We start from the raw sequence: 27,944 nt of genomic DNA, 5'->3' as shown, positions 1-27,944 counted from the left end.
CCACATTCGCAAATTTCAACGCTGTCTTGAACTCGATTGGAGTGAAGTAGCACTCCCTCCATAACCTCCGGTGGACGGGGCCATTGTGGGTGAATTTGTTTCGTGAAGCTCTGGACAAAACTGCTGTGTAGCATAGTCGTTGAAACAGCCCCCGGTGTCGTTGTTACGACGGAGACCTTTGTGGCCGTGTCGATGCTCTACAAGACTTTGCTGACTGAGAAGTAAACACTTCATAATCATATCTCGCTTGGAGGAGCGAATCGTCACCGGGGATACGTTTGACGAGCCGCCGCAATCTCTTTATCAGGTATGTCTGGCAACGAGCCACTCTGAACCATGCATTAGTTCCTTGGGATTACGAGCTCGTGTTCGCCAAAGAACGTTCTGGACTAGTGTCATCCCTGCACTCTATAGAAGCAATATCTTCCTATCGATCTTTATTTTATGTGGGTGCGTAGGAGTGCCGAAGGTGAGTACCACTTTTTTGGCTGTTCACTTGTTCTTGCGTACACTGATCCCCCTTATATATATTACGCCCCGTGTTTTGAGACCTCTGCCGAGACATCTATAAGTCCAGCGAGAGTGGTGACATCGTGATTGATGTCCAAGGTTTTGCGTTTGCATATCTGTCGACTTCGAGGTGTGATCGCTATTCGCCTCAGAAGCACATTTAGTCATCAGGTCTCCCGAGCGAAGGTTCCTCACATTAAGATAAAGCAAGGGGGTGAAGTTGGTCGAGGAAGCGTTGCCACCTGGGAGCCGCCATCCGCTACGCTTGACTTGCTTCCTTCCGAAAAAATCGCCGCTTGTTATCTTAATTTCGGCATGCTATGTGCATATGATGCACATTTGTTATGCAATAAAAGCAATGAACATTTTCCACTTGCTTGTGGGATGCCGTCATTATGTCAGTTTATTGTAACAGAAACTCGACAAGCCGTAGCAGGGAATGGCAGGTAGCTTCGATTTTGTACACTTACGGTTACCGTTGACAGAATAGCACGGGACCAGCTGCATGGCCGAGCGGGTTAAGACACCCCGCTGGTTGGTGGTAGCCAAGGTCGTGAAGAAGACTGGGAGAAGGGGGTTCGAATCCTATACCACCGGCTGTGCTGTCTCAGGTTTTCCCTGGTTTTTCCGAAGTTTTTCCAGACGAATGTCTGCGCAGTTCCCCTTGAAGTCTGCACAGGACACATACTAACATCCTGTTCCAACACGCTACTGCTGCCCTCTCTCCATGAGTCCACCTCTGTACCCCTCCCATAGCCACAGTTGCTTCGCGGTGCTAATGCAAAAAAAAATGAAATAATCGTATGTCGATGGCGGTTAACTTTGTGTAGCCATTTGCGGATTGCTGTTGTCCTCCGAAATGAGCGCTATATTTCTTACAATTTCTTTTTTTCCCTACTGGAGCATATGAACGTCACTTGGACACGTCATAGGCGGTACACATGTACATACGTGTCGCTGGAATTCAAAGATTCGGCGGAGCTGTAGGCGACCTCACTGACAAGATACGAGTTCCAACAATTTCTCTATGACACCGGTAGCACTGCTCAATTCTACACACACCCAGAAGGTCTACACGTACGTAACGTAATCTGCAGGGCTTGCCTCGCTGGCAACCGCTTCCTCCATCGGCTCGTTCGGGCATTCTGTTTTGCACGTGAGTTCCCAGGGTTGTTCTTGCAAACGGGACAGCTGCGCCGTAGATAGACTACCGAGATTCGTCCACTAACACTGTTCATGACCAACGGATGGCTGCATCGTCAAGGTCACAGCATGGGGTTAGGACGATCACATTGCCGGTGCTTGAAGTCCGTTCTCTAGAGTCACCCATGTGGTCTCGACAAGTGAAAGTGACGATACTGCTTTTTTGATGAATAGTGGTGAGATATTTCCGCCTGGTGAAGTTTCTTTTTCGGAGCTCTGGACCACATGCTTCGGGGAAACTGGTCTGTATTTTGCGTTGTTGTCTCGCGCTGTCCTGGAAGAGATGGTGTAGAAGGACGAATACAACGCATGCATCACAACGCCCACTTGCATACTTCAGTTGAGTGGTGACATTGATAGAAAGTCACCAGCAGTGGGATACGAACCCACACAATGTGATTGCCGGTCAGAGGAGCCACAAAGTACATTACGCTAGGTGCCCTCTCGTCGACATACCAAGCCACGCCAGGAAACACGGGGACACACACTCCCCCGCAACAGATTGTCTCTTACATTGTTGGCAGTTACTCCCACATCCCGCAATGCAGCGGGCGGCATTTTTTTCAATGTTCCTTCCTCCGAGTTTGTCTCATTCTCTACAACGTTACACGAGAAAGATGCCACCAGACACGATTGTGTTCGTCTGTGTGAATGTGGGAGCGACTGACAACAATGCGAGGGAATGTGTTGAGGGTGAGTATCTGACTCTGTGTTTGCTAGTGTGGCTTGGTACACTGAAGGGAGGGTAGCTTGCATGCGGTAATTGGTAGCATGGCTGATGGGCAATAAGAATGTGGGTTACAATCCCACTGTTGGTGCCTTTTCTCGAAGTGCTATAAACTAATTAATGTAATTACCTTTGCCCATTGCCACATTTGGCATACCATGCGGTGCGCAATCAAGGGAGCAGCAGATCCTAGGGGGCTCCAATAAATGTGACATCAGTTTCTCTAACAAGGATTATACTTGAGGTCTTGCAATGCTGTACTCCACGATTCTTAAGCACGGATATTTAGGCACGAAAAAAAGTTTGGGCGCCTATCACAGGCGGCAAAATATCTCGATTAAGGCACTCAAAGGAGTGTTGTAGGTAACATAAAGCAATCCGTTCGTTGAGTGTATGTTCTGCATTGCTGAAAATACGGAAGCCAAAATGTGTTCAGTTCGCAAAAAATGAGGCAGAATTAAATGGGTGTATGTTATTTCCCTGAGAATAGTACAGCTGGAAGTAGAGTTAACTGGAACGCCGCTTCGACCAGCGAAGCAAGGGGGGAGCCACCCTGGCGGCGTCTAGGAGAGATAAAGGGCGAGGAGGTTTTGACATTTCCATTCTAGTCGGAGGGGTGTTCGCTCTGGTGTGCCGAAGAGTGCGCAATCAGGCTTGCGTTATCAACGCTGCGCTGGTTTGTCCTGGGCGACCGTGTCTAAGGGACTGCGAAGAATCGACGATATCCCGATGGCGCGCGGTAGGTTAGCACGTGCGAACCAGTCGTCTCTCACCTCTCCTGAACTTCCAAAATTAAAATTAAGGTGAAATGATCCAAATGAGGAAAATTTTCAGAAAAAAGATTGATGTGGGAAAAAAATCAAAATGCGATTTACGAAAGGTGGGAGAGGCAAATTTGGGGAACGTGCAGACGAGGTAGGGGCGAACCTCTGTTGACGAAAATTGAAGTGAGGACAAAGGTCGTGGTGGATTTGGCTAGCTGTGATCATCATTCACTACACCAATAATTGAAAACTTTCACGGTGACTCCCTGCACTGTGTGCCAGCATGCACACAAATATTTGTGTGTACTAATTGGCTGTTCTTCCGAGAAACTCCCAAGAAACACGAGATGCTACACCATGAGAGCATTGTTTTATTATTATTTAAAAACTCATTACGATGGTTTCGCGAGTACCATCGTTAATTATTTGAAGCCTCTTCGCATCCTCTATTCCGAGCACACCAAATTTTCCGATACAGAGAAGTTGTTATTCATTTCATTCGATCACACAATGAGCATTTCGGATGACGCGTGCCTATGCGCCAACCTGTTTCCAGGCGCGTGCCATGACATCGACTCTCCGCATTATCTCAGACCCAAAACACAAACAGGCGCAGCGTTGATAACGCCAGCTTGATTGGGCACTGTTCGGCACACCTCAGCGAACACCCCTCCGACTGGAATGGAAATGTCGAAACGCCCTCTCCCTTCATTTCTGCTAAAGGCCGCCAGGGTGGCTCCCCTCTTGCTCCGGCGGTCGAAGCGGCGTTCCAGTTAACTCTGCTCCGAGCTGTACATGAACTGCAGTAGTTATCCCGACACAGTCACAAATGTTGCTGCCAGCGCTAATAGAAGCAGAGCAAACATCCGTTACTACATATTTGTTGAAGGGACTCTTACGGAAGAATAGTTATCTCGCAACCTAGCTGGTTCCAACATATAGCAAAACATACGCTGAAAGTTGACTGGTAGGAAGAACACTTCATTTCAATCGAGTGTATTAATGGAAGGAAGGCTAGAAATGGGAGTCAAAGTTGGCTGCTCCAAATTCTGTAGCGGTAGGGGAAATGGGAGCACATTGAAACACGGGGTATACCGAAACCGTCAACTTTTCTTGTCCCCTTCTGGCACACGTAGCTCGAACTTTCGACGGTAGCGCCGTTCCGCTCTTCTGCTCCATTCAAAACAGCGTCACGGTGCCGCGTAGAACAGATCGTCTTTGAGACAACAAGAAGTAGTTCCTGCCATCAGAAGCAAATTTTCTCTAACTACATTTATTGTATGTGTGCTCGGCATTGTATGTGCTGCTTGCACAAGACGCACGAAAGCTAGGACGTGCTCGTAAGTTTTCCTTTCGCATTCTCAACATTCGAAAGTGTAGTAACTTATGGCGTCTCCCTCGGTAGCAAATTGGCGTTCCCTGGTGCCATGCCTCTGTGTGGCAAATTGCAACAAGTGCATCATCTTGGAAACGTAAAGGTAGCATGTACACCGCAGAGAGTAGCAAGTCACGGCAAACATTGAGCAGACCAAAGCCTAGGACGTCCAGGAACAAACGGCGCCCAATGCTGTTGTCGATGACTTGATAGAATATCCCTGCCTGGTGTGACATCAGAAATACGAACCGAACCGGGAGCTCACTTGCTTCGTCGTAGTTAGGTCGTTACGAGCTAACGAGTGGCAGGAAATTATATAAAAAAAAAAGATGGGCACGAGAGACACTGCGCGTCAAGTGTACGACGCCCTTCACGTATCGCGCGAAAAGCGCCGTGCACGTGTTTTAGTATGTGCTTTTCTCGACGAGTAGCACGTTAGCCAGTAACGCGTGCTGTGCAAGCGAAAAAACCTCCTGGAGTGGGTTCAGTGCAAGGCTTGCAAAGGTTGGTCACCTTGGGATTGTAGTAACGAAGATCTATAACAATACATCTAAGAGCTATATATTTCCAATGACAAGCTTCCGGTCACCGTCGTTAGGTTGACCGACTTCCACGGCGAGGGTGGTAGGTGACGCAGGTTGGAATCCCCACGTCGGCTATGCTGTTCGGGGCCTCGTGCTTGTGATGGCGATTGTGGATGTGGTGTTAACAGAGTGAGCTGGTGAACTGTTGAACTGATATTTTCGTGATCGAAGAATCGACACCAACAGTTCAGCCCGGTGATTCGTTCACTGTGATCGAATCATTCGCGACTGACGCATCACTAACGAGTGCATCAACTTGGAAACGTAAAGGTAGGATGTACATCGCAAAGAGAAGCAAGACACAGCAAACATTGAGCAGACCAAAGCCTAGGACGTCCAGGAACAAACGGCGCCCAATGCTGTTGTCGATGACGTGATAGAATATCCCTGCCTGGTGTGACATCAGAAATACGAACCGAACCGGGTGCTTACTTGCTTCGTCGTAGTTAGGTCGTTACGAGCTAACGAGTGGCAGGAAATTTTATTTTAAAAAAAGATGGGCACGAGAGACATTGCGCGTCAAGTGTACGACGCCCTTCACGTATCGCGCGAAAAGCGCCGTTCACGTGTTTTATTATGTGCCTTTCTCGACGACTAGCACGTTAGCCAGTAACGCGTGCTGTGCAAGCGAAAAAACCTCCTGGAGTGGGTTCAGTGCAAGGCTTGCAAAGGTTGGTCACCTTGGGATTGTAGTAACGAAGATCTATAACAATACATCTAAGAGCTTTATATTTCCAATGACAAGCTTCCGGTCACCGTCGTTAGGTTGACCGACTTCCACGGCGAGGGTGGTAGGTGACGCAGGTTGGAATCCCCACGTCGGCTGTGCTGTCCGGGGCCTCGTGCTTGTGATGGCGATTGTGGATGTGGTGTTAACAGAGTGAGCTGGTGAACTGTTGAACTGATATTTTCGTGATCGAAGAATCGACACCAACAGTTCAGCCCGGTGATTCGTTCACTGTGATCGAATCATTCGTGACTGACGCATCACTAACAAGTGCATCAACTTGGAAACGTAAAGGTAGTATGTACATCGCAAAGAGAAGCAAGACACAGCAAACATTGAGCAGACCAAAGCCTAGGACGTTCAGGAATAAACGGCGCCCAATACTGTTGTCGATGACTTGATAGAATATTACTGCCTGGTGTAGCTTGAGAAATACGGACCGAACCGGGGGCGTAATCGCTTCGTCATCGTTACAGTCGTTACGAGCTAACGAGTGGCAAGAAAAAAAGAGAGATGGGCATGTGACACATTGCGCGTCAAGTATGCCACGCCCTTCACGTATCGCGCGAGAAGCGCGGTGCACCTGTTTTGTCACGTGCCCTTCTTCTCGACGAGTAGCACATTAGCCAGTAACGCCTGCAAGCGATTAAACCACTAGGAGTGTGTTCAGTGCAAGACTTGCAAAAATTGGCCACCTTGGGAATGTAGTAACGAAGATCTACTATACGTTTGCAATGACAAGCTCCCGTGACACCGTGGTTAGGTTGACCGCCTTCCACGGCCAGGCTGGGAGGTGACGCAGGTTCGAATCCCCAATTCGTAATATTACTAGAACGGAAATATGTGAGGTTGCATTTTAGTGAAGTAGGGACATTGACAGGTATATCCTGCTGTATTGAGCACAGGAGAGCCATTTGTACAACACACGGCATCCAAAAGCAACACACTATGTCGACCAAATGATATTTTTGTGCAAAACACTTTAAAATAAAAGCAAAATCAAAATTGTATAACAGTGCTACCCAAAGCGTTACAGAACGAAGAAGTGACCGATCACAGTAACCAGCGCACAGTGGTTCATGTCAATAAGTTGAGTGTGTAATCAAAATTACCTGCGAATACAGCAGGAAAACACAACACATTTTAATCTACTCACTACCCTTTGTGTCGAAAATTGGCGCACGCATAGTGTGACCTCCTCAGAGGCACAGTGAGTTCTCTAAACGATCTTTGTCCTCATAGCTGTCTCCCCCCTCCCTTGTGTACTCTAAACCCAGATGCTTGCTAAGTTGAAACATTACTGCCATTTCGAACTGCTATAGCTGGCCACTGAATACGTGGTACGAGCCTCAGTAAACACGTGTCTCTTTCTTTTTGTTATATCTTCCTGATTCGCTACTCTGGTCCATCTTGGGTCAGATATAAGCACACAAGAAGCAAAAGGGGTCTAGCTGAAGAAATCGGCATGCTCTACACTGCTAATGCTTGGCTACGCAGTATCAGCAAAGTTCAGTACTGTCCTTGATGTTGAACGTTGTCACGTTCTAACATTAGGTGGCTTCAACACCCCTGGCATTGTGTGGCTGTGATTCGGCTTTCCTTTTGCTCTAACTCGTTTATGTAGGAAGGAAAATGAACTTTTCAACTTTGTAAACTTCGAGTGCTTCACACAATACAATAAATCCATACAATCACCTCGAAAATCCGTCCATGTGAAGCGAGCACGATCTTGGCTATCCTCGCAGATTCGCGACATGCTGGTCCGAACGATATAGGAAGGGAGTTGCCTCAGGACAGAAGCCGCCGATATTTCGAACAGAGACTGTTCTTCTTCTGGGCACCGTCCTCATCACTGGCATGGTATTTAAAGGGTTAGGTGTGACATGTTTGAGGGTTCGTGCGAATTGTGGGTCAACGGCACGGAGGGAAGAAAGGTTCCGTACGGTGTTCGACGGCCGGAGTGAATGGTTGCTTTGTTAGAGTGTGGAGGGGATTATGTGAACGTAGTGATCTAAGCTACACACCGGTTACAGAAAAATGGAAGGTTCACGAACACGTGGACGAAACGGGACAACAGGCAAGAATTGGCAAGCATAGCGAAAGATAAGGATGTTAGTGGTTACGTGGGGAAAATGCTCGTTCTGGAATTTTCCCCACGTAACCACTAACCTCCTTATCTTTCGCTATGCTTGCCAATTCTTGCCTGTTGTCCCGTTTTGTCCACGTGTTTGTGAACCTTCCATTTTTCTGTAAACGGTATATATCCCACGAAAATGCTCTGTGTAGCATCCCTTCAGGGACCTCGGATGTTAGTGGCATCAAGATCACAATCAAAGACCTAGCAAGCTATATTTTATCCTACATTAAACCCAGTGCATGGGGAATTCATTGATATCATTCGATTTGTATTTGTACCCTGTATTTTTGTATGTTCTCTTTCTAGTATTTTTCGTACTTTATGCATGACCACTGCTGGTACGGTTCAGTTTAGTTACGACAAACAAACCGGAACACTAATTGATGGGTGGAGGCATTGAAATGCACAACTACTTTACTTTTCCTATATATGTCCTCCGGCTGACTGCCGCAGGACGTGCGCGAATACTATCACTGGAAGATCCTGTAGTGCTACTGAACACTAACGAGACCAGGCGACAACATGGCGGTGGAATTGCCAGGTCAGAGCGAGAGCTCGAGCTTACCGAGGCAAGGCTATTTATTATTCGCGCCTTGATGTGATGGCGCTGGCAATGCCGCCACAGGGCCTCCCCCCTAGCCAAGCGCTGGAAGCTGGCGAATAGAAACGAGCTTGGGAGCCCAAGTGACTTGTCGGGGCGGTCTGAGTCGGGGAGACGGTGGGGGAAGAGCAGCCCGAGTAGTGAGCGGACAGCTTGCCGTGGGGGGTGAGTCGTGGGATAGCTCCACGGAGAAGGAGGGCGGCAACGGTGATACAGCGTCGACTTATGCCGGCTTAAGCCGTTCTAAGGCAACAGTGTCCTCGTGGCCGTTCAGCTGAATGGTGTAGAAGTTGGGTGAACGGCACAGCACGAGGTGAGGGCATGTGTAGGGCGGTTGCAAGGGCTTCCGTACAGCGTCACAGCGCACAAAAACGGGTGTGCAGGAGGCAAGGTCAGAATGCTGGAAGGCCGAGAGCACACGCGAGGGCCGAGATGTTGCGGGACGAAGGGCGGCCATAGTACGGCGGAGCTGCGAAACGTAGTCAGCTGGTGAGAGAGCAGTGCTGCAGGGCAACGGGCAAATGAGATCTCCGGGGAGGCGTAGGGACGTGCCGTACACCATCTCGGCGACGGCGCAGCCCATGTCAGCTTTGAAGGTGGAACGGATCTCCAGGAGCGCGAGCGGTATGACTTCTGGCCAGGGTGTCTCAGGAGCAGCCCGGAGGGCAACCTTGAGCTGTCGGTAGAAGCGCTCAACGAGGCCGGTTGACGCCGGGTGGTAGGCAGTAGTTCAAATCCGCTTGCAGCCCAGTGTGTTGGCGAGTGTAGAGAAGAGCGCGGACTCGAAGTGGCGACCTCGGTCTGACGTGATGATAGAGGGTACACCGAAGCGCGACACCCAGGTGTTCAAGAGGGCGGCTGCAACTGTGGATGCAGAGGCGTCGGGTACCGGCACAGCCTCAGGCCAACGGGTGAAGCGGCCAATGATGGTGAAGATGTAACGATAGCCCGATGATATTGGGAGTGGTCCCACTAAGTCGATGTGGATATGAGCGAAGCGACTGTCTTGCGCGGGGAACTGAGAAGGATGAAGGCGGGTGTGCCTGTGAACCTTGGTCCGCTGACACGGAATGCAGCCTTGAACCCAGCGCTTGATGTCCTTGTTCATGAAGGGCCAGACGTAGCGCCGAGAAATGAGTTCTTGAGTTGCACGTATGCCAGGATGGGATAATGAATGATAGCTCGAGAAGAGTTCTCGTCGAAGTGCCGCCGGAAGAAATGGGCGGAGTCGACCTTGTGATGTGTCGCACGCGACAGGATGTACAGCGCCTGGCAGGTCGACATCCTGTATGGTTAAGGAAGACGACGGGTCACTTCTGAAAGATGCGAGTTCTTGATCGGATGATTGGGCCTGGGCCAGTGCGTCGAGGAGTGAAGACTGACAGGTTGTCCCAATGAAGTTGACGCGTCTGAGAGCGTCCGCCACCACATTATCTGCACCACTGATGTGCTGAACGTCTGTGGAGAACTCCGAGATGAATGCGAGGTGGCGGGTCTCACGAGGGGTGTAGCTTGTGCTCTATGAAGAAAATGCGTAGACGAGGGGCTTATGATCGATGAATACAGTGAATTGTCGGCCCTCCAAGAAATGGCGAAAGTGCTTGACGGTGAGATATATGGCCAGGAGCTCGCGACCAAAGGCACTGTAGCAAGTCTCCTGGGGCTTCATCTTGCGTGAAGAGAATGCTAGAGGGCGCCAAGCACCAGAGATACCAGAGGCGCCGACAGCTGTGCTGGATGCGTCGACCATGATGGACGTTGGAGCGTCGTGTTGAGGATGGAATAGAAGGGACGACGAAGCGATTTCCTGTTTGATTGCCTGGAAGGCAGCTGCCACTTCAGGGGTCCAAACCAGCACAGAGTGTTTCGAGCGCTTGGTGGCGAGCAGAGCTTCGAGGGGACTCAGTTTGGCTGTGCATGATGGCACAAAGCGTCTATACAAATTAACCAGCCCCAGGAATTGTCGTAGTTTGGTCACGGAAGCGGGCTACGGGAAGTATTGAATGGCAGCGACTCGGGATGGTAAAGGCATGATGCCCTGGCTGTTGACATGGTGGCCAAGGTAGTCGAGTTCTCCGACTTCGAATTCGCTCTTAGCGGCGTTGATAATGATGCCTCTCTGTTGCAAGCGGGTAAAGAGCGCCCGAAGATGTTGTTCGTGCTCTGTTGGGGAGCGGCTTGCGACGAGGAGGTCATCCATGTACGCGTAGACAAATGATAATCCGCGAATGATGTTGTCGATGAACCTCTGAAATGTCTGGGCAGCGTTCCGCAAGCCAAAGGGCATTCGAAGGAACTCAAACAGGCGAAATGTGATCGTGATGGCGGTTTTTGGTATGTCCTCCTCTGCCATAGGAATCTGATGATAAACGCGGACGAGATCTATTTTTGAGAACGTGTTGGCGCCTTCGAGATGAGCTGAGAAGTCCAAGATGTGCGGGATGGGATAACGGTCGGGGATGGTGGCTTTGTTCAATGCGCGATAGGCGCCGCACGGGCGCCAGTCCCCGGTGTTCTTTGGCACCATGTGCAGCGGCGAGGCCCACGTACTGGATTGTGGCCTGATGATACCAAGTTCAAGCATGTGGTCAAATTCTGTCTTTGCCACGCGGAACTTTTCGGGTGCGAGGCGCCGCTGGCGGAAGTGAACTGGTGGGACACGGGTGAAGACGTGGTGAACAACGTCGTGTTGTACGGGTTTCGTCCAGTCGGGTGGTTGAGTCAACGCAGGGAAATCCTTAAGGATAGATGCGAAGGCGACGTCCGGCGCAGTGCAACATAGTACGCGGGTTGGTGGTGCAGGGAGGTTAAGGCCGCAGACTGACAGGGACGTTGAGCGATCAATGAGGCGCCTGCCGTTGACGTCGACGAGCAGCTTGAAATTGTTGAGAAAGTCTGCTCCAAGGATTGTTTGGGTGATGTCGGCGACAAGAAAAAGCCATCTAAAATCTCTTCGGAGCCCGATGTTGAGGGTTAGAGACCGTTGGCCGTAAACGGGTATGGTAGAGGCGTTGGCGGCTCTTAGGCTGAAGCATTGCTGTCGGGGTCGGTGTGAAAATATGTCGGCGGGTATGACGCTTACTTCCGCGCCCGTATCAACGAGGAAGTGCATCCCGGTGGTACGGTCAATGATATGGAAAAGGCGGCTGCTGGTGGGCTCCGGCGCGCTTGTCGTGGAAAGGGTTTTTGCCTGTCGCGTCCAGGAGCAGGGTAGGAGGCACCGTTGTGCATCGGCGCCGAAACGGTGGTGGTAGCGACAAAGTCTGCTGGAGGTTCGGGAGCAGGAACGCGTTCTGCGTACCGATGGGGAATCTGTGCGATGGTCAGCGCGGCAGGAAGTGGATGATCTTGGTCGGCATAAAAGGTTTGCGACCAGCTGGGTAAGGTGGCGAACCTGCTGAGACAAGGCGTGGGAATCGGGCGGGTCAGGAACGGTGCTACCCGAAGAGGCGGCGGAGCTTTCGAAGCTAGCCTGGGGAACAGGCGGAGCGGGCAGTTCCGAGAAGCCGGAGGAATTGACGACTGCCATGTCCAGGTCCGTCAGGTATGGTCCAAGGTATTGTTCGGGTCACCACTGTAGTGCTACTGAACACTAACGAGACCAGGCGACAACATGGCGGTGGGATTGCCAGGTCAGAGCGAGAGCTCTAGCTGACCGAGGCAAGGCTATTTATTATTCGCGCCTTGATGTGATATCGCTGGCAATGCCGCCACAATCCCATGATGACACTCTTTGGATCTCGTCCGGACATCCTATCACGGACGAGGACGCGATGACATCTTGAGGACGTCCTGAAGATCGCGAGTGTTCTTGGGGACAGTTACACATTGTCACGGATGAAAACAGACGAGGGAGACGGCGAGTAATTGGCGAATGCTTTATTCTAGCTGCTTAGCTGGCTAACACAAGATAGGTAGCTTTTACACAGAACTAAGGTAAAGAATGCTCCGGCTGGGAACTCACAAGCTTTTTTACACAGCGGGGATCATTGTAGAAAGCGCGGGTCGATGAAGAAGAGGAACTATAGGAGCTTCTCCAAGGTCGTCGATCCGTACATGAGATTTATGCGAGCGAAGGAACAAATGCTTCTGGAAGCATCGCTCGCTAATCAGCGCGGCGTGTCGTGGATCTAAGCCCGTCGCTCGACGCCTCCCCGCCCGCTGCCGCTGCTCCGTGTGGTCGCTTCAAAGATGATACGTGGCAATATTCACCGCAATGATCCGAGAGAGGGCGGTTCATACCTGCCACGTATCACCGCTGATTTCTCAGGATGCCGCATTCCGTGCTATACAGGGTGTCCCAGCTAAATGCGATCATATTAGAAGAAAAAAAATATCTATCACTTTTTCCGAGATGAAATCTATTGCAATATAGCATATGCTGAATGGCACTCCCTACGAGGGCATTTGCAGACTCCTAAGGCAGTGTCTTAATTAATTCTCAATAATTACCTTTTTAATTATAAGAGGTACAGAGTTGTTCGAATGAGGACGTCTGATCTTGTCGGTCACCTGCTACCAAAGCCGTTTTCAGAACAGAAATCCGTTCAATAGATCGCCCGCAAAAAATTCGTGAAGAAACACCACTTTGTCTTTATTTTGTTCATTGCCCATCTTCGAAGACGCGTCTTTGCTTCATCCCCAGTGTGAGAGAGTGAAATAGCACAGTAAGTCCTCATGCGTCGAAGATGAGCTTTAACTTGCAGAAACAACAAAAAAAAATGTATCTATTGACTCTATCGTGACTGCCCTTATCTTGCACTCTAAGAAAAAAAAAAAGGTAGAATTTCCTGCCCACTGTTGCAGCAGGACAGTAGTCCATTTTGTGCCAATCCACTCGCGACTTCTCTCCCGCGGGTATAAGCGGCGGCGTCCCCTTCCCTTGCTCCTCTCTCTCACGTTTGCTCCAAGAAAAAAATGTAGTATTTCCTACCCAAGCTGGTAGAATGATAGATTCTACTCTGCAGCTATACCCAAAAGGTAAAACTAGTTGGAGTAGAAATGTGGTTCCAATTACCGAAATGGGTAGAAAACCATACTTTTTTTTCTTAGAGTGTGGGTTACATTTCCTGTCTTCTTTTAATCTTCTTCCAGGACGCAAGAGGCAATAGTGTGCTCTTTCATACTTTCGTATTCGGGGTGAAGGTAACACGCGTCTCTGGAGATGCGCAATGAACAAAAAAAAAAAAAAAAAAGGTGTTCCTTTACGAATTTTCTGCGATCGATCTATCGAACATATCAGGTGACCGAAGAGATCAGATGTTCTCATTGCAACAACTTCGTAGCTTTTATTATTAAAAAGTTCGAAAACTAATCACCGCTAATTAATTGACAAGGAGCGATGAAAAAATATTTTTTGGATAGACCACACAACTGCCAAGCATGTACAGTTTGTTCCATTTGTGTAGAGCACTCTGTTTTTTGTTTCGCCCCTGACCCCTTTTCGGTGGGACACCCTGTATACCTACAAATGCTAGATATCTACAAAACGCGAACTGAATGCGGGCACCCTTCTATGGTACCAGGTGTACGGTGTCCTTTGTCAATAAGTAATAGCAAATGAGTTAGCTGTCGAGTGTTGTTGACCGGATATCGGAAGAATAAGGTGTTCGACCTCTCCTATCGTTTCTGCATCAAAGATACAGAACAGAAATTTGCAATCTGCCTTGTGGGTGTGATTTCGACAAGACACTGACGTTGTCCGACAGATTTACTTATAAAATAAACGTCCGGATTAAACTGCTATAAACACCTTGAGGCACCCAATAGACATGCCAGCTACAAGCGACACTGCCGCAAAGGTGTCGCCGGTTTGATCGCCCACACGCGTATTTTAAAACCACCAATCATCGCTCAGAAACCAAATTTATGTTCATGGGAACCGACCATGAAAGGACTAGTCACCGCATGTATTCGTGACATAAAATTTCTAAAAATTTGTCTTTGTATGGGAGTCATCTGTCACACGTCAGCGACCTACATTAACCCCAAGCGGCCCGTCCAGTCCCGGCGCTGGAAGCGGGGAAAGAAATGCTACACCGTACCTTGCGGGATTTCGACCACGATGATGCGTACGACATGGACAAAACCAACCTTTTCTATAAGTTGGGCCCTTCTTCTACGCCTTCTATGTAAACAGTACCATAGGGAAGAAAAAGTTCAAGGAACGAGTCACCGTCGCGTTACCTGATGCATCAGGCAGCGACACACGGAAGACAGTCGTCATTGAAAAGTGGAAAGTGAAGGAGACCTGGCTGCTTCAGCAAGACCTTTGATCCTGCTCAATACTGTGACTATTACAACAACATAACATAACGTGTTATGTTGCGTTGTATGTTGTTGAACAACAAAAAACAATGCAAACAACGACAAAAAAGCGTGGATGAGGACAGCTGTCCTAACGAAAATGATTTTCTAGTTTGTATACAGGTCTTAACCAGGATGTATCCAGCCTATTCAGTCCCAATTTAGCAGATAGAGACCGGGTTAAAACTGTATGCAGGAATGATTGAGCGCACTGTATACATTTTCTAAACAGGAATTCCTAACCACTTTGTAACCAGTCCTTATCAATTTCTGTATCAAGGACACTATATACAGCTGTTATACGTAAATTTCTGTTCCTTTTTATAACTAGTCCGAATTCAGTCTGTATTCAGCAGCAGCATTTTAATGACGTTCTGAATCCCATCATACGCATGCAAAACAGAAGAAAGGAATTTTGGGCAAGAATTTTTTTTTTAATGGCCCATGTCTTTGAGCATTCTTTCACGCGCCGTACGTTGACAGAGATTTCAAAATCGTTCAGCATTTTCCAAAACATCCTAGAACCGCCACAAGCTCAAGAGATAGTACGATTCTGCCGTCGTCATATCTCGTCCTCCGAGCCATTGAGCGGATACTTCGGCTACATGTTCATTTCAACACGGGCTCCCCCGCGCAGGCGCATCCTTGCTCGTTCACCATGACACTAGCCAGCGCAGTCTGTTGCGCATGCGCGGTTTTGTTGGCTTCGCTTTGGCTGCTGTTACGGACGTTTCTCGTCGCCGCATGTAGTGCGCATAATTTCGTGCGTTCCACTAAGTCTGCAGCGTATTAGAGGCGTTGTGTTATTGTTCCCACTTGATGTTGTCGTTCTAGCAACCCGTCTGACATTGCAACTGTCCGTAAGTTGAACCATTTCTTATAACCGCCAGTCAGACCAGTCAGTCTTGTTTGAAATGTCAGAATGAAGACGCGGATCTGAAGACAAATATCTCTTCACCTTCAGGATTTTTGCCGTTTCAGGTGTGTAATTCATATAACTGTGAAGTAATATGTTTGGCTGCACCATGCATCCTCATTTTCTGCTTTACTTTATTTGCAGGCGATCTGGACAACGATAGGGTGATAGGACGCAGAATGAAACCGTTGGTGACTATAGCTTTCTGCAAATGGTATGTCATATGTCTCTACATGTGTTTCCTGCCATCGTGTTTTGATATTTGTTGCAGGTTGCGGCTATATGACGCAGCGGCCTCCGGCAAGAGAGACGCGAGCATCGTGTTCAATGTGGTGGAGGCTCTATCTTGTCATGACAAGGTTTATAAGTGCCTTTGCGGAAGGAGGACAAGTTGGACCGGAAAAGATGACCTAGGTGTGCTCTTTTCCGTTGTTGTTCACCGTTCCATCATCACCAATATTGTCACCCCATGATTTGAACCCTCAGGTGTGTTGGTGATAAACTGATATGCTTTGAAAAGTGCGTGCTCGTGAGTGGTGAATAAAGTGATTTGTTGCTGCTATCTGCTGTTTTGTGTGGTTTCTTGTGGGTACTCATGTACAGCAGACACGAGGGGATTTCTTTCTCTGTGTACAGTTCATATATAATTTATTCGTACAATATGTATACATTTTACTGTATACAGCCAGTTTAGAAGTTGGTGCTAACATACGTTCTGTTCCTAAACAATATGCTTGCAAGTTTGGGTACATTTGGGCTACCTAATTCGTAACGACTCCCGCGCCCATATCTTGGACGAGCCATAAAAAAAAACTGGATAGAAGCTGTATCTATGAGTTATCTACCTTTAGTGGCGTAGCCAGACTTCCAAGGTGGAGGGGGGGGGGGGGGGGGGTGTCGATATGAAAACTCGGCCTCGCCCCCCGCTGACCCTGGGAGCAACGGTACACACATACTTGTGCATACCACAAAATGCGGATGAAAAAAAAAATGATTTGGACGTTCAATATACAATTACATGTAGCCTGTCATGACCAATGAGGCGTTGTCACGAGATTGGAAGTAGTTTGAGAAGCTCATACTTTGAAAATCATTCAAGAGAGCTGCTTAGATAGACGCCATGACCTGCAAGAACTTTCGCGATCGCCACACTGGTCCCCCCCCCCCCCGCATATATTCACTCGGATTTGCACGATCTGTGTGGGTGGGTCCGTGGCAGGTAGGGGGAGCTCGAGCCCCCCTAGCCCCCTGTTGCTACGCCATTGTCTACCTTTAACCCACCCAACCCAAGATTTTGTACCCAGTCCGTGTACAGTGTAGCATTTATTTTATTTTATTTTTTTTTCATAAGGGAGCTGTGTTTCAAAAAATAGTCAAGAAGCTGGAGAGTGACCATCGCCTAAAGCCACCGACGTCGTGTTTTGGTTCTGGTTAACGCAACCTCTCACAACACTACTGGACTTGAGCTTACAAACTTGAAGTTGTGCTTCCTACCAAAGAACACTAACAGTCGTCTTCAAACAGTAGACACGTGCATCATGCGGTCCTTGAAGTCGTCATAGCGCAGGGGTTAGATTAAATCCCTGCGCAATGAGAGATTGCCCTTTTCATTGAGCGTGCCGAACAAGGAGGGGAGATGACAGTGAATGTGCTCGAAGCGGTACGCATGGTGCATTGCGCACGGAAAAACGTTTCAGAAGACACTACATTTGAATTACATATGTACAGAAATTTGGAACAGCTGTCATTGAAGAGCTCTGTGTGCCATCGTAAATAAACATTGGTATAGAGGGTCATTAATGGCATCTCCATTCCGCTGTTTCATTTATCTGGATGCCGGATCAACGGGGCTCGATTGTACCATCCGAAGGCGTAGTGCAAGGACGACGCCCTTCACATCCAACCTCATCAACAGCTGCGCAACTCTATGCCATCCTTTTCATTCGACAGCACAGAATAGCAAGCTGGCATAAGCCTGACTGACATTTCCTTTTTTTTTCACTCTATTCAATACCCCCCCCCCCCCCCCCCCAGCCCATGCAATTCAGTCACCGGAAGAGCTACACATTGACAGCTTTTCTAAGCTGACGTTTTGAGCGAATTTCTTTCGTCGATTAATTGTAAGGTAGTAGATAATAAAATGAATTCAAATACTGCGACCGCAGTATGTGTGTCTTCAATATGAGACAGAGCCAAACAGCCCTTTACGCCCTTTATTCGCCCTTTATGAAGGGCTTAGTATGACAATTCGCTGTATGACCAAAGTCCGTGGGATGTCATATTAACGAGGGTTGACTGTAGTTGATCTTTGCATTGTCGGAGACAGACGGTATATAGTTCCGGCAACATTTTACTCGCGTTAGTACTACAACAATACTCTTACGATAGTTTACGGTAGTGGACTATTGATAATATTATTGCTAGTGTTTCGGGAATAATTGAACTTTGTTACGAACTCCCTCCGCCAATAAACTTCCATTGGTGCGGGACTACGCGAACCACGAACGTGAGATTTTTGCGACGGCACATTTGACACGTTTCGAGTGCTCGCAAAAAGAAGAATAATAAGAAAAAAAAAGAAGACAGTGTCACTCGTACGAACGCTCACTGGTATGTACTGCACCTTCAACCGTGCATCAGCACCACAGGGGTTGCATCCAATGTGCTGCTCCGTAGACAAAAGCGTGCGGGGCGAACGCAATGCATCTTGAACAGGTCCTAGTCGCACGTGGCAGCAAATGTCAACGCACTCGTGACCTTGGTCGACGGCCAGACCGTTTGTAAACAATGCGCGGTTGTTGTGTATGCGCAACGTCTTGGATATCTTTCGATCACGGTAACTATTTTTATCCTTTAATCTCACAGTAAAACGCCAAGTTTTGTAAATAAGGCCTTGTATTATTGACGACTTTCAAAGATATGATGACGACCCCGCGTTATGACTCAGTGAGCCGATGCCATGTACTTATAAACGAAGGAGAAATGGGCTACCGTGTTGCCGAAGAAGCATGCCATTGTTTACACTGGCAAAATACGTTCATGTCTTCGCGTTATGAAGACGGAAATATGTCGGCAAGCAGCGAAACGTACACAAAGTCACATGACCTTAAGAAGTCGTTTTCTATGACATGCGACCAGTGGCGTAGCCAGACCTCCAAGGTAGAGGGTGGCATACTTGCTGTGCACACTGCAAAATGCGGATGCAAAAAAAAAAAAAAAATGGAACGAAAATATTTGATTTGGACTTTCACAATACGATTACATGTATAGGCTGTCATGACCAGGGTTGGCTACCGGAAACGAAAACGAGAAGCGGTAATTACCGAAATTCAACAGGAAACGAAAATGGAAACGGAAACAAAATTGTTTTAGTTTCTACTACCAGAAACCGAAACGGAAACGAAATTCAAAAGTGGTAACGTTAACGGAAACCAAATTCGCAGGACGTTTCCCTCGGTGTTTTCGCGTTAATATGAAAAGTATATATCTGCACTATGCTTCCAGTCATCATTCATTCATTCATTCATTCATTCGTATATTTTCGGGACTTTCTTTCGTGTTGACCCCACTGCGCAGCAAGATGGACGCGAAAGTTTTGGATGACGTGTTATTTTTGCGCACGAGCGGATACTTTTGAAGCTTAAAGGCATGTATTTCCGCAACCTAGAGAGGCATCTACTTGCGGTGTATAAGATTCGTGACGAACTTTGCATTATAGTCTGTAGTGTTTGGTGTGGCTGTCCTTTTGCATCCATTATGTAACTTGAATATTTGACATGAAAAAGCCAAAACCAGACAGTACGAGTTCCGGATGAGAAACAGAAACCAGTACCGAAATTACCTCGGAAACGGAAACGAAATTCTTAAAAGGAAACAGCAACTGCTACCGAAAATCGTCCAGAAACGGGAACGAAAAGCCGAGTTTTTCAGTTACCGGAACATGCCCCTCCCCCGTATATTATGTTCTCCTCGGATTTGCACGATTTGCTTGGGTCGGTCCATGGGAAGTAGGGGGCGCTCGAGCCCCCTACTTCTACGTTTTTCTTCGGCATATGCAATACTTCCTTTAAGCATCAATGCGCTTCACTGGAGGTTATTGCAGGAGTGCAAAAAAAAAAAAAGAGATGCAGCTGGCACTTCAGATGTTTCAATTGCTAGTGAATCAGGTGGGTTGCATCACTTGTGTTGCACTCTTGATATTTGTATACCCATGCTGTTTCTCGGTAGCTAGAGCAACCATACTTTTGCTCGCAGATCCTGAGGATGCCACAGATCCCTCACACATTCTACGATCATCAACTCCCGTTGTGGAGGATGTAGTCCCTATCAGTGAATGCTTCATTAAAGAAGTGCTGGAAAGGTAAATTACCTGTCTGTTTTTTTCCTATAAATAGTGTTGTATTTCATGACACCTAACAAAGGGAAGCATTGTTCTGTTACTGTTGTTGCAAGTGTATGCTGGTGGTAAGGTGTTCCATGCTGAGTATCCTCCATCTTTGTTCACATATATTTGGCAGAGAATCCTTATGCCTTATGCTTTGTAACGTATTAAGCTTGACTTAGCATGCTTTGAGAGGCTGGTTGACCAAACATCAGCACAGATATCTTGAACCCGTCATGTGCATTCTCCTTGTCAAGGCCACTGCCTCACCAGTAATGCTTTTTATTGTCAAGAACTCCGTTGGTGGATTTGTGTTGCTGAGCTATTGCATTCAGCTTGAATATATATTTGTTGACTATGCAACGGTTTTCTATTGGCAGTGCTGAACACCCATCACAAGTCATGGAAGAAAGGGAGTCGCTCTGGGATGATGAACCCTCATCTTCTGATGAAAATTCAGAGGGTGATGAATGGTAAGCTATATTTCAGCTAATCATTGCACTGCTTTCATACTGTTTACGAAAAGTGGCCCGAGTGCCGTTCACGCATGGTGACACACACAAAAAAGGTCAAAATTGCAAAGTCATTCCGGTCTTACAAGTAAATTCCAGATTGAGCACAAAAACTGTTCAGGCAACTGTAAGAGGCAGAGGAAAAATTTGTGTACTATAAATGGCATTACGGACAGTATAATAATTTATTGCTGAACATACTGATAGAGACCCCAATGTGAAATAAATCATGCTGACAAGCACAATATTACACTGTTCAGCACTGTATTGAAGAAAAAGAACTAAATATGGCACTTATGGAGGAACTGGGGTGTTATTTCCAACACTTTTCAATGAAGATACCTCACACTTTTGATGGGTGCCCTATTAGAAAAATCCATAACTTTCCATACAGAATATGTATGGATTGGTATGGATTCTTACAACTTTGAACGGAAAGGATATGGAAAGCTACAGAATGGTATGACTTTGTTTGGAATTGGTATGGAGCGCGCACAGACTTCAAACACGGGACCTACGGACCTCTATGGTGTGCTTACCGAATCCATGCATCTTGTAGGGAGTTCTATGGTGGGCGTACGGAAGCCATACAGCGTGTTAACCTCCATAGCGGTCCGTGCAGCAAGTGTACAGACTTCTATGGTAGGCGTACGGATTCCATACAGCGTGTGTGACGATGACCTTTCAGGGTCCATAGAGCATGCGTACCGACCTCAATGGTGGTTGTGCGCGATTTCATACATCGATATGTGGACCTACGTTCCTTGCAGTCACAGGAAAAAAAGAGCCCGATTTAAGTTAACTGTATATATATAACTGTAACTGTATATATATATATATATATATATATATATATATATATATATATATATATATACAGATATAAAAATGAGCAAATGCTCCATGGCTGCACGTGAGGCATATGTTCACTGATCGAGCGTGCTAGAATCCCGGCTGTGGACGGCCGTTTCGAGCTTCTTGGCTCTCATCGGCACAGCTTTGTATCTGTACTGTGGGGGGCGCTAATAACCCGGCAACTTCCGCGCGATAGCGCAGATAGCGCAAGAGATAAAAGAGCGAGCGCTCGGGAAAAGAGGATATTCGTGCGGCAGGCACGCTGGCAGACGGTCACAGAAGCGAGGAGCGACGAAGCGGGCAGACGGCCAGCAGCTGTGATGTAAGGCAATAAACCTTGTTTCTTTTGTTCAACTGCTGTGTCAGTGTTCTTCGGGGTTACGGCGGGGTCGAATACGGAACCACCCCGGGTTTGTGGGCCGAGGTTCCCACAAAATTGGCGCCCAACGTTGGTGTTTTCGACCCGTCGTACCGTTTTCCCCGGAGGGCACGGCATAGTTGCAGTTAGTGTGCATTTTTGTTTTTTGTTTTTTCGTTCTGCCGCCGTCTGCGTTGCAACGCAGGTTCTTCGACCGGAGATGCCTCCCAGGAAGAAGCACGAACCAGACAGTGACGAGGACGAGCCTGCGCCAGTGGCTGAGGACTTGCTTCGACAGATGGCATCCCTCTGTACGTTACTGACGCAGCAGCTTGGTAGCAGCACGCCCGCCGCCCAGCCGTCCCCGGACACGCAGCTGCGCCTGAACTTGCCGGTACCAACATTTTCGGGCTACAGCGACTCCAAGTCGGCTGAAGATTTCCTCGCCGACTTGAGTGCTTACCAAACTGCCGTTGGAGCCACCGACGACGTCATTCTGCGTCGAGTACTTCCCGCAGCGCTGGTAAGCTCAGCTGCTTTGTGGCGTAGGTCCCAGCCCCCATTTCTCTTGATGAGCATATTCAAGCAGCAGTTTCTGGACGAGTTCCTCCCCCCAGACTACGCGATGCTTATGCGCGAAGAGCTTGCAGCCCGAACGCCGCATAGTGATGAGAGCCTTTTGGAATACATCCGGGCGATTCAGGAACTGTATCGGAGAGCGGACCCTCTCGTAGATGAAAAAGAGAAGGTGGCACGCGTTATCCGACAGTGCCACCCTCGGTTCAAGCCATATTTACGGGGTCGAAGTTTTACTTCCCTGTCGGAGTTAGCTACAGAAGCGCGCAGCATTCAGGCCGACTTGCTAGCTGAGCTGCGTTACCGCCCACCTCCTAGACCGGAGGAGACTCTTGAGCCTAGTTGTGCATGGGGCGGTTCGGTACAGGCAACGGAGCTGCATCCCCGTTGGCCTGCAGGACCGAATAGCGGAGCGTCGGCAGGTCCTTCACACCGCTCACTCGATCCTTTTGCGCACGAGCAAAGGAACCGAGCGAGGCTTGTTGAGGAGACTTCGAGGAGCGCAGGACAGACCGGTAGCGAACGTCGCCGAACGTCAGGATACCGGCGTAACGACAGGATTGAGGGATCAACCCCACCGCGCTCTAATGGACTAAACGTTGGGAGACCGCGTTGTTACGGTTGCGGGCAACACGGACACATCCGTCGGGACTGCCCACATCGTACTTTGGCCACCTCCGAAAGAACCCCCCAGGGAAACTCGGAACGCCGACGGCGGTAACCGCAGATTACGAATTCCCGTCGTCGGCCGGAGCGAACATTGATAAGAGGCAAGTTACTTCTAACCGTGCTATCTTTTCTGATAATACAGTGGCCTTGGTCCCGCTTGCGTGCCGATTGCAAGATGACATCTGCAACATTGGACCTTTCATCGTGGTGCGCGTTCTGGGCAAAGACGTTGCAGGTTTGGTGGACACCGGCTGTTTCCCTGATCGGCGACACCATCCACGACTGGTACCGGGAGCGCAACATCTCGGTACGGACGACCAGGACTCTCATAAGGCTCGCCTCTGGTGCGGTTGTACCTGCCGGTGGCGCGGTGCGCCTTACCTTGACCGTCGATGGACATCGGGTCAGACAACGCTTTGTTTACCTTCCTGGGCTGGCAGGAGCAATGATCCTGGGACGCGACTTCATTATCCGGATGGGACTTGTCCTGGACTTGCGTCGCGGAGGTTACCAGCATGCATGCAGCAGTGCCTTCTACCCATTCCTGGAGTGGACAACTCCTGGAGCGGACCAACGCCGGACTGGCGAGAGAGCCCAGGACGACTGCTCAAAGCGAAACCGGGAACCGACTGGCAACAGCGATGAACCTAAGCAGCAAGCCGCTGGAGTACTTCGCGGCGCTGGACCATCACTGCCCGTTGGAGAGCATCACGGAACGGGATACCAAACGCCTGTAGTTGCAACTGCTGCCTTGCATGAGGGTCTGCAAGGGTTTTCGGGAACCTCAGAGCAACGAGAAATGCTGGAGCAAGCATTGCTACCCTTTTCCCGGACGTTTACGGAAAAACCAGGTTTGACCGAAGTCTTGGAACACGGCATAGACACCGGCGACGCAAGGCCTTGGAGATGCAACCCGCGGCCGCTTAGCGTCCACAAGCGCAAGTTGCTCGATGCTGCGCTGAACGAAATGATCGAGACGGGTGCTGTGAGACCCTCGCGCAGCCCGTGGGCCTTTCCGGTGGTACTCGCTCCGAAGAAAGATGGAACCGCAAGGTTGTGCGTGGACTACCGCCGGTTGAACGAGGTGACGGTGAGAGATTCGTATCCATTTCCCTCTATAGACTCGATCATGTACACGTTGGGATCAGCCCGTGTGTTTACAATCTTGGACTGCAGTCGAGGATTCCTGCAGATACCGATAGCACCTAATGATGTCGAAAAGACAGCCTTTACCTGTCATAGGGGACTGTTTGAGTTCGTCCGGCTTCCCTTCGGACTGTCCAATTCCCCGGCTAGTTTTCAGCTTATGATGGACGAGGTGCTCGGCGATGCGAAGTACAACTTCGCTATGGCTTATATGGATGACGTAGTAATTTTTTTCACGTTCATTCCAGGAACACCTTTCACACCTGAAAGTCGTGTTGGGACGTATGCAAGCTGCTGGGTTGACTGTCAATCCTCGAAAAATGCAGTTGGCGACTAACCGCATCGACCTGCTAGGGTTTACAGTGGAGTCCGGCACGGTCAGGCCGAACGAGGACAAGCTGAAGGCTATCCTAGACTACCCTCGCCCGCAGGACGTAAAGAGCTTGCAGCGCTTCCTTGGTATGATTGGATTTTATAGACAATTCATACCGCGGTGTTCGGACATGACGCAGCCACTAACCTGGCTACTGCGGAAAGGTGCGCGCTGGTCATGGGGAGAAGCACAGGAGAATGCATTCTCCGCCCTGACGGAAGCGATAGCGCAGGTCACCTGTCTGTATCTCCCAGATCTTAATCGCCCATTTGTAATGCAGACAGACGCGAGCGATTATGGACTGGGCGCAGTGCTGTTACAACAGCACGAAGGTGAACTTCGGCCGGTGGCATTTGCAAGCCGCACGCTGACATCACCTGAACGAAATTACACCGTGACAGAGAAAGAGTGCCCTAGCTATCATGTTCGCACTGAATAAGTTTGACATGTACCTGGATGGTGCGAAATTTGCAATCCAGACTGACCATCAGGCACTCGCCTGGCTGAGTAGATTGAAAAATCCCGCCGGAAGACTTGCACGTTGGAGTCTGACGTTGCAACGGTACGACTTCTCGATCGAATATCGGAGGGGGACCTCTAACAAAGTGGCAGATGCGCTGTCTCGAGCACCTCTGCCCCTGGAGGACGTCGTTACCACGCAGGAGCTCGTAGCCGCGGTTGGACAAGCCGGAACGGACGGAGAGCAGGCGTGGGGACACATCGTGAGCCGGAAGGACATCGTGGAAGCCCAGAGGACGGACGGACTCTGTCAGCTTGTAGTAAGGTGGCTGGAGACAACGGGCCCAGCGGACGCCGGAGACGCTGAAGAGAGGTTCGACTCCTATCAGCTGAGCGAGGATGGTCTTCTGGTGAGGTATATCCCCCAGGCGGACGACGAGGAGATCGGCGGCAACCCTTTCAGGATCGTAGTACCACGAAAGCTACGTAAGTTATTCCTCAGATATTTCCATGACTCTGCTTTGGCAGGTCACGGTAGCGGCAGCAAGACTTATTCTAAGTTATGTCGTATCGCGACGTGGCCAGGCATGATACAGGATGTTTTGCGGTTTACTCGCAGCTGTCCAGTGTGTCAGAAGTCGAAACCTAGGGGCGGACAGCCGCCAGGATTGCTGCAACCGAATGTCAGTCAAGGGCCTTGGCAGATAGTCGCATCTGACGTAATGGGCCCATACCCCAGAAGTCCCCGTGGTAACCAATACCTGTTAGTCATTACAGATCACTTCACGAAGTGGGTTGAGCTCTATCCCCTGCGGAAATTGGTGTCAGCTCGGATCTGGGGTCGACTGCTGGATGTCTTTTCGCGGTTTGGATTCCCGGACCAGCTTATCACGGATAACGCCTCGTACTTTACAAGTAAGGTGTTCGTCGACACATGCTCGGCATTGAGTATCCGACACAAGAAGACGTCCCCCTATCACCCCCAGGCAAACATAACTGAGCGGGTCAATAGGAATATCAAAATGATGATGGTAACACTTACCAGCAGGCATAAGGATTGGGACGCGCGTCTAACGGAGATTGGCTTCGCCACTCGTACGACGGAAAATAGGTCTACTGGGTTCACCCCTGCCTATTTGAGTTTTGGACGGGAAATAGTATTCCCACTCGAAAACACGCTACGAACACTGAGGGAACAACCCCGTCCCCCGTATGCACGATATGCGGAAGACATTCGCAACCGTCTCTCAACTGCAGTTCGTTGTGCACGTGAGAATCTGGAGGTCGCACGACTGGAGCAAGCATCCCAGTACAACAAGGGTCGACGCCAGGTAACATACCGCGTAGGAGACTTAGTCCTGAGGCGGACGCATCCACTTAGCGACGCGGCGAAGGGCTTCGCAGCTTCTCTCGTGGACCGATGGGACGGGCCTTACCGGGTAAGTGCGCAACTTACACCCGTAACTTATAGACTTGAACGTTGCAGTACAAGCGAGGAGTCCGGCCCAGTTCACATCACATACCTCAAGGAGTTCATCGATCGCATCTTGGAGCAAGAGGAAGGGCAAGAGGACTCGGGCACAAGTTCGTCGCAATCCCAACCCTTCCGCGGCCCCATCGACACGGAGTCGCAGCCCGCTGAAGATGGGACAGTTCGGGGCGGGTTACCGGGGTCTCCTCGTTATAACCTCCGCCCTCGTAGACCTCCAAGGTGATGTTTTTTCATTTTTTTCCCTGCAGATGCCACGACCACCTGCAGCGAGAAGCCGTTCTCGACCCCAACAACGGCACCGACCTCAGCGATTCCCTGGGAACTCTCCTGCTCGGAGGCCTTCCCCGTCACCCAGATCCCCAAACAGATCAAACAGACACCCCACCGAGCCTCCAGCGGTGTACACGGAACAAGAAAGAAGCGCCCTCTGCCCCTTCTGCGGTGTTCCACTAATCCACCCTCCGACCCATAATGCGGGAGCCCTTTACCTGCATCGTATCCAACAAGCCGCACAGCCGAGGGCAGCAGCTAACAACGTGGCCTCCGCTCCTACACGTCGGGACATAGTCGCTGCAGTGAACCTACTTCGGCAGCTGGCCCCCCAAGTTCTCGCTCGGCCATCCTTCTCACCGGACCCTGAGGATATAATCCTCGACCTCCCCGAACTTCCGGACATTTGCCTCAAGGGGGGAGAGTGTGGGGGGCGCTGATAAACCGGCAACTTCCGCGCGATAGCGCAGATAGCGCAAGAGATAAAAGAGCGAGCGCTCGGGAAAAGAGGATATTCGTGCGGCAGGCAGGCTGGCAGACGGTCACAGAAGCGAGGAGCGACGAAGCGGGCAGACGGCCAGCAGCTGTGATGTAAGGCAATAAACCTTGTTTCTTTTGTTCAACTGCTGTGTCAGTGTTCTTCGGGGTTACGGCGGGGTCGAATACGGAACCACCCCGGGTTTGTGGGCCGAGGTTCCCACAGTACTTACTGGCTTTGCACAGCGGCCTCCAGAGGTGTTGCTAACACCCTGGAACATTGATGTCTTGCAGAGACACAGTGTTTGTGCCGACCCAAGAGCGTGTCACATCCCTACGCTGTGCCGATGAGAGCCGAGAAGCTCGAAACGGCCGTCCACAGCTGGGATTGTGGCACGCTCGATCAGTAAACATATATATATGTAGTTATGTAAAACAAACACAGTTATAAAAAAGCAAAGGGAAATTACCATGCCTGGGTCGACATATGGGAAGTGTCGACGTTTCGGAGCTTCCCTCCGAAACG

At 49.5% G+C, this 27,944-nt stretch overlaps 2 protein-coding genes and 1 long non-coding RNA gene across 3 annotated transcripts; all 3 read left to right on the top strand.

Moving 5' to 3' along the window:
- The first annotated feature begins 323 nt into the window (after positions 1-323).
- On the top strand, positions 324-27,564 carry LOC135378936 (uncharacterized). Its single transcript, XR_010418645.1, has 4 exons — positions 324-469; positions 20,105-20,210; positions 20,612-20,704; positions 26,920-27,564. It is a non-coding gene; the product is annotated as an uncharacterized LOC135378936 (long non-coding RNA).
- LOC135378935 (uncharacterized) lies at positions 20,711-27,564 on the top strand. Its single transcript, XM_064612119.1, has 3 exons — positions 20,711-22,479; positions 23,344-24,291; positions 24,596-27,564. The coding sequence occupies exons 1-3, from the start codon at positions 22,177-22,179 to the stop codon at positions 25,157-25,159; spliced, it is 1,815 nt and encodes a 604-aa protein (XP_064468189.1). The 5' UTR covers positions 20,711-22,176; the 3' UTR covers positions 25,160-27,564.
- LOC135379159 (uncharacterized) lies at positions 25,167-27,564 on the top strand. The gene is made up of 2 exons (XM_064612405.1): positions 25,167-25,665; positions 25,948-27,564. Exons 1-2 carry the CDS (start codon positions 25,167-25,169, stop codon positions 26,892-26,894), a joined length of 1,446 nt encoding a protein of 481 aa, XP_064468475.1. The 3' UTR covers positions 26,895-27,564.
- Positions 27,565-27,944: the final 380 nt, after the last annotated feature.

Source organism: Ornithodoros turicata, chromosome 1, assembly GCF_037126465.1.
Source record: "Ornithodoros turicata isolate Travis chromosome 1, ASM3712646v1, whole genome shotgun sequence".
Lineage (NCBI taxonomy): Eukaryota > Metazoa > Arthropoda > Arachnida > Ixodida > Argasidae > Ornithodoros > Ornithodoros turicata.
This window is presented reverse-complemented; position numbering and strand designations above follow the sequence as displayed.

Bases quoted from the DNA above. Each gene is read 5' to 3' on its own strand.
- LOC135378935 (XM_064612119.1), top strand. From the start codon at position 22,177: ATGCCTCCCAGGAAGAAGCACGAACCAGACAGTGACGAGGACGAGCCT. The intron at 22,480-23,343 runs GTAAGCTCAGCT...CTGATAATACAG, and splicing joins GAGTACTTCCCGCAGCGCTG to TGGCCTTGGTCCCGCTTGCG. The intron at 24,292-24,595 runs GTGAGAGATTCG...CGTTCATTCCAG, and splicing joins GCCGGTTGAACGAGGTGACG to GAACACCTTTCACACCTGAA.
- LOC135379159 (XM_064612405.1), top strand. From the start codon at position 25,167: ATGTACCTGGATGGTGCGAAATTTGCAATCCAGACTGACCATCAGGCA. The intron at 25,666-25,947 runs GTAAGTTATTCC...AATACCTGTTAG, and splicing joins CGTAGTACCACGAAAGCTAC to TCATTACAGATCACTTCACG.